This window comes from Lytechinus pictus, chromosome 12 (assembly GCF_037042905.1).
Source record: "Lytechinus pictus isolate F3 Inbred chromosome 12, Lp3.0, whole genome shotgun sequence".
NCBI classification, from domain to species: Eukaryota; Metazoa; Echinodermata; class Echinoidea; order Temnopleuroida; family Toxopneustidae; genus Lytechinus; species Lytechinus pictus.
In genome coordinates, this window is record NC_087256.1 from 19,775,248 (window position 1) to 19,787,084 (window position 11,837).

Below are 11,837 nucleotides of genomic sequence, written 5' to 3' on the forward strand. Positions count from 1 at the left end.
GTATTCATATTTCACCGTCAAAACTTTTTTATCACTCTTCACAAGGATTGACGATCAAAGTAACCGATGTGCTGGTTAACATGTCTCTGACCAATAGAAATAATCAAATGAACCAATTCATTGTTTAGAATCTACTAAAATTGGGGTTTACATTTTTACCATTTCTATAGCTTTTACACACATTCGCCAACAGATTGGTTGCTTTGACCAATCCTTTTAAGGGTGTATCATTCACAAAGTTTGCTTGAAGGAAAATGAAACCTTTGGAACAAGATAGCTTGTGTAAAAACAGAAGAAAAAAAAACAGATAAGCGAATGTTTGAGTAAAATTGAATTAATAATACGAAAGTTATGAGCATTTGAAATTTAGATCATTATTGTAATGTAGATCCTGCCTATGGCAATGCGATAGAGATGTGTGATCTCACATGTGAACAACTTTCCCATTACTTTTGTATATATATTTCACTTAAACTGCCTCTTTTATAAGATCTATCAGTAGATCATGTATTCTTTCTATTGGAGGGCACGTAATACATATTTTCAAAGGATAAATTATGGATAAAGAGTTTGTATCAACCATAAGAAAGAGCAAAAATAGACATTTGGGGATTTTTTTATAGTCCATCACAGGGAAAGTTCTTCACATGTGGCATCATACATCTTTGTTGCATTGCCAATGGGAGGATCTCCATAGCATTAGCGATCGCAATATTCAAATGCTCATAACTTTCTCATTATTAGTCTGATTTTTCTCAAACTTTATTCGATCTTATTCTTTAATTTTTTTTCTCTCCACACAAGCCCACTTGTTCTAAAGGTTTCATATACCCTTTGATTAAAAAAAAGAAATGGGTAAAAACTGAAAAGGAGTCTTCTTGGAATGCCTGAAAAAAAGTAGTATCAATTTAATGTAAAATATCCGTGACCCACAAAAAGTAATAAAAAAGAAATTAATATCACCCATTGTTATCGCTTTCACCAATTGGGATACAGCAATAAAATATTTTGCACTCGTTAATATGTAAAGGAGGTGAATTAGTGACAGAAGGAAATTCCTACAAAATAGGTACCTGTTTTATATGTTCCCCTCTAAAGAAAAAAAGTACTCGCAACCTCTTTCCTGCACTTTACTTCGTTGTTTATTAGGAATATCATGTAATATACCTTGTCATAACACCGGTGACCCAGCCGAAATATATAGCGTTTTCGGCTTCCAATTAGCTAATATGACCCACCCGAGGCGCTGATTAATCTTGAGACGTTATAGGACAGCGAGATTATGCCAGGTTTATGATCAAAAGTGCTTTAAGGACAAGGCTTGGCCAAAATACCTCGAGTGGTTTCCTTCAAGGTTGTTTACGTTAGAGATGAAAAAGGCAAATGTGAGTCGAGTATCAAAATCGGTATATGCAACTTTCTTATACATTAACACAGCATTCGAAAAATGCAAGCATGAACGATGACTTGAATTCGGGAATTTTTAAAACCAGAAAGAAAGGACCACGTCACCTGGTATAAGTTTGATTCTGCTCTTACGCATGAGTGGGTACAACAATTTGAAGAAAGTATAACAAAAAATACTTGACGGATGGTATGAAAATTGCAAAAAGGAAATGGCATGTTTAAAAATCCATAGTTGCCCTTGAATGAAAACCGCAATAAAAAGTAACAAAAGAATGCTTGTATTTTACGAATTTCATTAATCCTTTTTCCACATTGTCCACTATGGTACAGTAATTTGGTTAACAAAAGAGTTTATGCATGACTGATCATACAAAAAAAAAACCAGGATGATGAAAAACTCAAGTGGCCAGTCTCAAATAAATTATATTAAATAGATATCATTTAAATTCAAGCATTATTCGAAATAATCTTAAAGGATGTTTTGAGACATGTGATTTTCATTTCCAAGCTAAGATTATGCCCGCAAAATGTTCTGGTAAACATTCTTCAGATTGTTCTTACTCACGGATAAATGAGGAATCGTCTAAGATACCAGATAAAGGAGATTCGTAGCCTTACAATGGGTCATATTTCTATTTTGCTTATAATTAGTTTTTGATAAATCAATCATTTTCGAGTTCGTATTTTTACTGGGATGAACTTTTTACCTTGACCTCAATCCAGAAAAACGCGATGTGATTAAAACTGCATAACGTTTTTTGTTGACATTACATCGGAAATCAAAATATCAAATGAATAAAATAAAATAAAATAAAATCAATGTTCATCATTTCAAGTAAAAACTCTTTTCAATATTGTCTCATTCACTGCAGGTTGACTCTTCCATTCTCATCAGAGCATATCATGCCTTTGCGTCTTATCCAGTTATGACTGCACGATGACTGTGGAATCCGCGAACGCAGATCACAATGTACCTCCCTCGTGGGATACGTCTTCAGATCTCTTCCTAGACTATACCACTAATGCAACCAATGGCACCCTCGTCTACAACATCCCGCGTCTCATCATTTCAAGTGCGCTGCTGCTGATCATCATCATGGCGGTTATATTTGGCAATATCCTGGTGCTTCTTGCAGTTCTTATGGAGAGGAAGCTTCGCACCGTAACAAACTATTTCATTTTCAATTTAGCAGTAGCTGATCTCCTCTTGGGAACCCTTGTTCTTCCATTTTCTGGAACCCTAGAGGTTATCAGCTACTGGCCATTTGGTCAAAAGTTTTGCGACGTGTGGGCGGCGGTCGATGTCCTTTGCTGTACCGCGTCCATTATCAGTCTTTGCGTTATCAGCATTGATAGATACATTGGTGTTACAAGGCCATTGAAACATAAACTCATAGTCACACCGCGGAGGGCGCTGCTAGTGATAGTCTTGGTGTGGATATTATCTTTTGCCATTGCAGTTGGGCCATTGTTTGGGTGGAGACCAGACAAAGATAATCCTTTACAATGCCCCCTTTCGGACTCAATAGATTATGTCTTCTTTTCGGTCTCTGGGTCTTTCTACATTCCATTGATTGTCATCATTGTCCTATATATTCGCATATACCAAACTGTTTCTGGAGAATACAAAAGTAGGCACAGCGGGAAGTCTCACGGCTCGCCATCAACAAGTTCGGATAAAGGTAGCCCAAATGGGGTAGTACTGCGGATGCATAGGGGAAGTGTTCAGACGCCTCCTGGGCATCAGCTGGTGAGACGACAAAATTCAGCAAACAATCTTCTAAGGCCTTCCAGAACTGCGTCACAAAGATCAGTTACCTTCAATCGCGAGAAGAAGGTGGCTAAAACACTCGGGATCGTTGTCAGCGTCTTCTTCTTGTGTTGGTTTCCATTTTTCTTCCTGCTTCCCTTAAGTGAGTAAAAAGAGTTCAATACACATTTTATGGGAATTACTATTTTTTCATAATGCCGATTACATAAAAAACTCAAAATGTTTATAACATCAACAGAGTGAACATTAAAAGCTTAAAGGACAAGTCCACCCCAACAAAAAGTTGATTTGAATAAAAAGAGGAAAAAAATCCAACATGCATTGTGCATAGCACTGAACATTTCGTCAAATTTGGATGTAAAATAAAAAAGTTATAACATTTTAAAATTTCGCTTAATTTCACAAAACAGTTATATGCACATCCCGGTCGGTATGCAAATGAGGAAAATGATGACGTCACCCACTCACTATTTTTTGTATTTTATAATATGAAATATAAAATATTATAATTTTCTTCTCATTGTCAAGTGAAACAATGATTAATTCCTCCATGAACATGTAGAATTAGCATTGTTTAATACTATATTGTTCAGTCAAGTTGGTCCTTATTGTCAAATCTTACAAAAATGAAATATTGTATGATTCAAACAATAAAAAACAAGAAGTAGTGAGTGAGCGACATCATCGATTGCCTCATTCAAATATTACTGATTTGTGTGTATCATTGTTTTGTGAAAAGTAAGCGAAACTTTAAAATGTCATAACTTTTTTTTATATTTTACATCCGATTTTGATGGAATTTTCAGCGTTGTGCTAGTTTGATTTTTCTCTATTCAAGTAAACAGTTTTCTGGAGTGGACTTGACCTTTAAGGATGTTCAGAGAATACAAAGGCATCCGTTTTCATCATTAACTCCCTTATTAAAATACAACGGTACAGTAGAGTCAACGTTTCTATGAAACTGATTTGGAGGGAATTATAATTTTGAGAATATAGGTAAATAACAACCAAAAGCTCTGATTAATGAACATTTTGCTTCACTAAAGTAAAGGTGAGGTTGCTATTTTTGTTTTTGATATGTGCTTGCAGAGTTGATTAAGAACTTGTTTATTGTAAATATATATATGAATTGTGACCTTTGAAAAAAAATCACTTCAGTTGAGCTTCCTTCCTTACAAGCCATAAAAAGGGCACGTGGAATTGACTCGCGTGTTTGGTACGTGCTTTTTTTTTTTATAAACAAACGAAATAAATATGGACCCCACAAAGAAGAGCGAGCTTGAAGAAAATTCAGCGATTCGAATCCATATATCTTGCATCCGATTTCAGATTCGAATTGCGGGAAATTACGTTAGTGTGATTTTTCTTTCGTGTATGAGATTGATTTTTCCCAATCTAAATTCTTTCTTTCCGTTTCTCATTTTCTGGTGTTACCCTCTAGCTTCTGCCTGTACAAGTTGCTATGTTCCACCCCTGGCCTTCAACATCTTCTTCTGGCTTGGCTATTGCAACAGCTTCATGAATCCTCTGATCTATGCGGTGTCCAACATGACATTTCGAAGGGCGTTCAAGAAGATCCTTTCATGTCAGTACTGCCAGGATTGTCCGTGTGGTCCAACTAGTGCACCGCGTAAGATTTATAGTTCTTCAAATACACGCACTAGGACAAGAACAAGAGACAGCTTGCAGTATAATTCCGTACCCACTTGTAATGATTATGACTTGAAAGGGCAGGATGAGGTTCTTCAGGTCGTTGTTGGAAGAAGGGCGTCTTCTGCATCAGAAGGCCACATAGGAAAAGACGAGATACAGGAGCTATTGCCACGCTCAGCCTTGCGAAGAACGTTATCTGATGCAGGGAGGCCAGTTGACTGCAAAGTGCTGTATGCACGGTTGGCTGCAGGTGCAGACGCCTCGCTCAGTACCATTACAGAAGTCCAAGAACAGCCTGAACATGAGGAGCAAGACTTTCATGAACGTGGTCACAGAATCTATCACTTTTCCAGCAGTAGTGAAGATTTATCACTGTGTTCATCTCCAAGTCATTCATCACGAAACCCAGAGAGTTCCTCAGCCAGCGAAGGCGTACAAGTCACTGGCCCTCGTGGTACGAACCTCTTCGTCACTAATGCTGTAATAAATCACACAGAGTCGGATTCCACAGGAACGCCGAAACATTGCAGTTCTGTTCATAACATTGAGACCCAAGAAAGTTTAGAATCGAACACGAAAAAGAATAATAATACTTTAATCACATGCAGACAGAGAGCAACGAGGGAATTTAACAATCGACAAGATCCAAGTCGACTAATTTCCATAGAGACATCTCTATGATCTTCAAGTCTTTATTAACGGTAGCAACGCGCACTGTAAAACAAAAGACGGGATCCTTAGGTAGCTCATACCTTGAAAAGATGCAAGTTGTTTTGAAGATTAAGTGCGCAAGAAAGTATAGAAAATAGTTGGATCTTTAATCAAAAGGAATGATATTTTAGTATTTTAGTTTTTCAATATCATGCATGTAATGATTATTTTCATATTCATCGTGATAATTTATTCATTGTGTTAATTTAGGACCACGAATTCACTTCAGACAGATGTAATTTGTCGACTCTACCAAATGAAATATGTACTGTCATTTGGTGGTAAACGGCACAAAGGGAACCTTTTGCGGGAAGTCACCAAATCATCCTCGTCCCCTTCAAAATCTGTTCATAAATAATAATATATTGGAGTTTTTTGTAAAGGTAAAATGGTCATTAGGAATTAGAAGTGCCAAAACATAAACCCATGCCAAGGAGTTTTTTTGTCTCGTCTGCATAGCATCTTAGAAAGTATATAAACCTAGTTCATAAAACTTGGACAAAAAATAATCAAGTATTACTTAACATCCTGCTTGAGTTTTAGGTAACATTGAGGTCAAAGTTCATATAGGTTCAATGAACTTAGACCATGTTTTGGGAATCAACATCAACATCTAAACCTAACATGCCTAAGGTTAAATATTTGAAATGTCATCATAACATAAAAAGTATATGAACCTAGTTCATTAAACTTGAACGTAAGGGTAATGAAGTATTACTAAATGTCCTGCCTGAGTTTCAAGTCAAATGACAAAGGTCATAGGTCATTTAGGGTCAACAAACTTTCACCAAGTTGGGGGTATTTGTTGAATTACTATCATAACTTTTAAAGTTTATGGATCTAGTTTATTAAACTTGGACATAAGAGTAATCATGTTTCGTCGATCATCCCGTGCTAGTTTAATCTCACATGACCAAGGACATTTAAGGTCAACGAACTTTGACCAAGTTGGTGGTATTTGTTGAATTACCATAAATCTAAAAGTTTATGGATCTAGTTCATAAAACTTGTACATAAGAGTAATCAAGTATCACCAAACATCCCATGCGAGTTTCAGGTTACATGTTTAAAGTCAAAGGTCATTTAAGGTCAATGAACTTTGGCTATGTTGGGGTTAATTTTGAATTGCCATCATAACTTTGAAATTTTATGGATATAGTTTATGAAATGTGGACATAGGGGTAATCTCGTATCACTGACTAGTCTTATGTCACGTGATCAAGGTGATCGTGATCAAATTCATTTAGGGTCAATGGACGTAGTATTATATCATTATATGAATGGTGTTTTTTTGTGAACGATTATTTTATAGTAGTTTTCAAAGTCGGCACTGCTGCTATAATGAATCGCGTAATGCTGACGAGACCGCCAGAGGCGCTCCATTTGTTTTTATTTAGTCTTAAGAAATTGTTTCAGCTTTTCTTTTCCTCTCATCAAGGATATGGCAAAATGATTTTGAACTTATGAGCATTATTAGTGAAAACCTCTCAATATTTCAACTTTGGCCGGTATTTAAACGATCTAAAGACCATCATAGCTTGTCATAGGTCTAGTCAAGTCGTTTGTAAAGTCATGCCCATAACTTCGCGGGGAGCTTTATCAAACAGCCTCAGACTAACTTCGTGATGTGGTGAAGGAATTGGCCCCATTTCTTTCAAAGCATTTCTCTTTGCACAAAATAATTTTGCCACATTTCCAACGGCCATACCCCCAAACAAGAAAGAAAGTCAGTCGAAAACCGAGTATGGCTAAATGGCTACCGTATAAAATCCAAGGATCATTATTTTCAAAAGATAATTTCCCCTGAAAAATAGAACGTTTGTAAGAATATCTCAAGGGGGAAAAATCAATCAACAAAATGTACATGTATCTACGGTATCGGCGTAGAGAAAGCCCTGAAACTGACATGACCAACATGACCAATGGAGATGAATAGAATTGAGTTGATGAAGATAAACACCTATAACAGTTTGATCTACATGAGGCCTACTCACACCTACAGTCTGCAGTAAATTCTGGCCAAAAATTTGGTACTGTTTGACGACATAAGGCAGTTTGCGACCCACTGATCGCCGATTTACTTGCTCTCCCCACTGTAACATTAAGTATCGCTTGAGAATTTTGGTCTTGGTTTTAAGCAGCGTCCTTTCGGGAGTATGGTGATTAACATATGAAGGCGCAAAGTTCGCAACCATAATACTCAATTTGGTGACATACAGTTGCCGGAAAAGATTAACCAACACGTCAACTTTAATGCTGTCTTATTAAAGTGGTCTTATTGGCAATCAGTTGGTGCAAAAATCACTAAAAGTCGCGTAAAAATCAAGTGTATTACAATGCAAGCAAAGAACGAGGACGAACGAGAAACAGACGACTATGACTAACGATCCATGAAAGAAAACCCGTGCCTGCCCCTTCTCGACAACTTCGAAAATAACAAGGACAATGACCCGAACTTGACAGAAAAAGTACGTTGTCGACGAGAAGGTCTTTTTACATAATATAAAACGACGAAACTGGATACAATAATGCCATAATGAAGATAATACTGTGATTGTAACTCAAAAGTACGAACTTTGGAGATCGGTTACCAGGACCAGTTTACCCTTACGACTTCCTCATGACTTCCAAGTGGATGTGTAACGCCGTATTGGGGAGTGCTGTTAGTAGCCTGCTGCCTATTCAATTTGGCATCAATCCAGGGGACGGAGAACAACAATATTTCAGGGTGGAAACACATTAAGATCAGTTGGGAGGACTGACAGACCAAAAGAAATGGATACACGGACAATGTATTATAAACACCTTTAAACCGTATAAAGTAATTAAAAGACCACTGGACTTGAATTAACTCAGTGCCGATTAAAACGTCTTCATTTTAGATCTCTGCTTGCAGACTTTAATCAACCTGTTGAATATTGAATTTCGTAATTCCGATGGGTTTTGTAAGGGAACCACCCCGTACCAGGAGCCAAATTGGTTAAAACGAGTGAAAGATCAGGAAGTTGAAAACCTGTTTCGGAGATCTTTTCAATTAAAATAAATGCAAATGGCTCCGCCGTTATTTAGGTGATAATGTAAGACAATGATGACGCGAATTCAGAAATGTAAGACTAGAGCAAAAGCTTAGGTAATTTTTGTTTTACACGACGTACTTCCTTCAAAACGACCGACATGCACGGACAAACCTTGCTGTTGTCTTATAAGACTAGTATCGTTATGCATTTAAATCATCTTTGCACACCCTCGTCTCGACCTGTCGACCTTAAGGCCACCACATCATAGATCAAAAAAGAAAGAAAAAATGTATTTTCCATAACTGGATGCTTTTGGGGGTGGGGTAATGGCCAAATTGATTTCAATTCAAGGCCAATTGCTTTAAAATCATCACGATTAGATATTGAATTTGCTTTCATTAAAAAAAAAAATTTCATGGATAATGTGTATTTATTCGATTAAGAACTTTGCTAAGGATAGACCCTTTGCATTGACATCATGGCACGCCCATCTTAGCTGGCACATCTCTGACAACTCCGTTTACGCGTTTTTCCTGTATTATCTTTGGAAGGGCACAATGAGATTATGACTAATATGCATAAGGTGTATGTGCCATGTTTTAGCCCAAGCTCCCCCTTTCTCTTGATGAATAAAACCTTGATCCATCGTAAGATTGTCACTGAAAAAAACCCCATTTATGCATCATGTATATTTGTCACCCTAAGAATTCCAAGACCAACGAACGACCGGTCTGTGGACTAACCATTATGACCATAAGTTTGATTTTCTTAAAACTAGACATGGACTTGAACTCGCGAATACCCATTAAAACCACCTGACTAGAATATCCATGAACAATCACGAGACTTCCGGTTTAGCTTCCAGACAATAAATTTTGGACAGCAAGTGCTAGTTGAATGTAAACGCAGACATGACTCCCAAATCCCAGCCAGATCATCTGCCATTCAGGTACCATGACGTACAGTTTAACTAATGTTGACATTTGACACTTCCACTTTTGCGATGATATCGACCGTATCGACCAATTTAGTATAGCGGTCGGGTGATTTAATTTCGTTGATTTATCTGGACTGCCGCACATACCTGAGTCTAAATCGAACATCATTCCTATGACTACTTATCAAAACAGTTACCCCATCTTTGCTTTTTTAAAATGTGGCTCCCCTACGAAAAACTTAAACTACTTTTGGGAACTTTCATTGAAAATTTATAATAACCTACATCCGGGAAATATCACTTATCCCGAATCTTTATATAAGGAGTAACCAAATAGTGAATATGTTGGAGGAGGCCTTATGGAATGTAGTCTCGGACGACGGTACTGTACTTCACTCACCTGACTTAATTCGTGTCAAAGTTTTCGAGACATCGTCACCGACCACTATTTCTCTGAAATCTCTGGTTTTGATTCGTCAAGAAGTAAAAGTATCTTACTGTTAATATGGTTATATCAAAGAATGGAAAGTATCGGTGCCGACGAGCTTCGTGAAACTGTGCACTATCTAGTCATGGAATAATTGACAAAAAATAACCAAAAAGAGAAGAAAAAAATCAACAGAAAGACTTTGACATTGAGTATCATCGAGTCATAAACATATAGAATGCATGCGGACTGCCACAAGTGCAAGTTACAGCCAAATTCCTACAGGACTGCTACTTTCGTACTACCTACATGGACCCACTTCTAGACACTTTATTCGACAAACCACACCTTCCTGATTATAAATCGTGTACCTTGCAACATATAGTGTAAAACCAAAATGAATAGATGCGTAATTTATTATACCCTACGTATCAGGCTTACCACAAATAAGTACATTGTCCATGAAATTTATATAAAAGAAAACATGGGCGATTGATAACAATATAATGGTGGAAATGTAAACATGAATATCTGGATGTTGTCCGTAACTATATTTTCAGATAATCCTCCCGATTATCTTGGTCCACGCTTTGACCATCCATAATGCGATCGGAGCATCCGTTTCCTTCGTTCGATTATGATCATGAGGATCCGCAACTTCCTTGACTGCTTCCCGTGAAACTCCTAGGACAATCTGAGGACAATCCTCGAAACGTAGTGAAAAACGAAATTTAATTTGCTTCCGCACCTTGATGTCCTAGTCTTGCTCGCGCTAAATAGTTAAAGGAAACCAAAACCCAAGAAGAGAAGCAATCTTATTGGAAAGAGTACATTGAGAGGAACAATTCAAAACAAGTTTCATCAAAATCGGTTATAGAATAAGCGAGTTATGGAAGTTTGAAAAGTCTTGTTGTACTTTCTATGGGGATCCTCAAATTGGCAAACATGCCTTAAAATTGCTGATTTTGTGGACAACCCTCCGTTTGTTTTGTACACATATTTTCAGATTTTCCCCTTTATTTTACATATTTCACATCATCTCCTGACCTTGACATATGTGGTGAGAATTATATTTTCCCATGACATATGTTATGCTCAGAATGAGGCAATATGCAATTTTAAAGAAAATAGAGAAAATCTGAAAAATTGTGTACAAAACAAATGGAGAGTTGTCCACAAATTCAGCCACTTTAAATCATGTTTGCCAATTTGAGGATCCCCATAGAAAGTACAACAAGACTGTTTAAATGTCCATAACTTGCTTATTTCACAACCGATTTTGATGAAACTTGTTTTAAATTGTTCCTCTTATTTTACTCTTTCCAATAAGATTGCTTTTCATATTGGGTTTTGGTTTCATTTAATGTCCGCCTTTAACCAGCGAATATTGACGTACGTATGGCAAGCTCATTTATCATTTAATTCGTATTCTTGATATCAAGAAGTAATTTATTGATATGAATTCATAAATTTTTGATGAAAAGGAGTATGATCAAATTGTTATTGATGGATTTCATCTCGTACGTCGTCATACCCTGGCATGAACATCCAGTTGTGACGGCTCCCTTAGAGCGCTAAAACAAATAGCTAACAACCAGCATGACAACCTATCACATGGAATCCGACATGTCCAAAGTAATCCTTAGTAATATCCAACAAGTATCTCTTCAGTGTGACAAGGTGTAAAATGTAATATTTCAAATTGTCACACATCCATACGTGAATGTTTGTCATGAAATATATTCCTCGGTGCGAATGGAACTAAACATGGGGTATACCGAAATATTGTTACCGTAATACACATGTCATGTCGACATCAATATTAACATTGTTTTTTTTTTCTTATTCGAGTAGCACTGTTGCAGTTCGCTATGTCGTTGACCAGTATTTGATTTTCCTACCTCTCTCCGAGAA

At 36.9% G+C, this 11,837-nt stretch overlaps 1 protein-coding gene across 1 annotated transcript; it reads left to right on the forward strand.

Annotated features, from left to right (window-relative positions):
• Positions 1-2,282: 2,282 nt before the first annotated feature.
• On the forward strand, positions 2,283-10,082 carry LOC129273658 (alpha-1A adrenergic receptor-like). The gene is made up of 2 exons (XM_054910726.2): positions 2,283-3,320; positions 4,620-10,082. Exons 1-2 carry the CDS (start codon positions 2,345-2,347, stop codon positions 5,510-5,512), a joined length of 1,869 nt encoding a protein of 622 aa, XP_054766701.2. The 5' UTR covers positions 2,283-2,344; the 3' UTR covers positions 5,513-10,082.
• Positions 10,083-11,837: the final 1,755 nt, after the last annotated feature.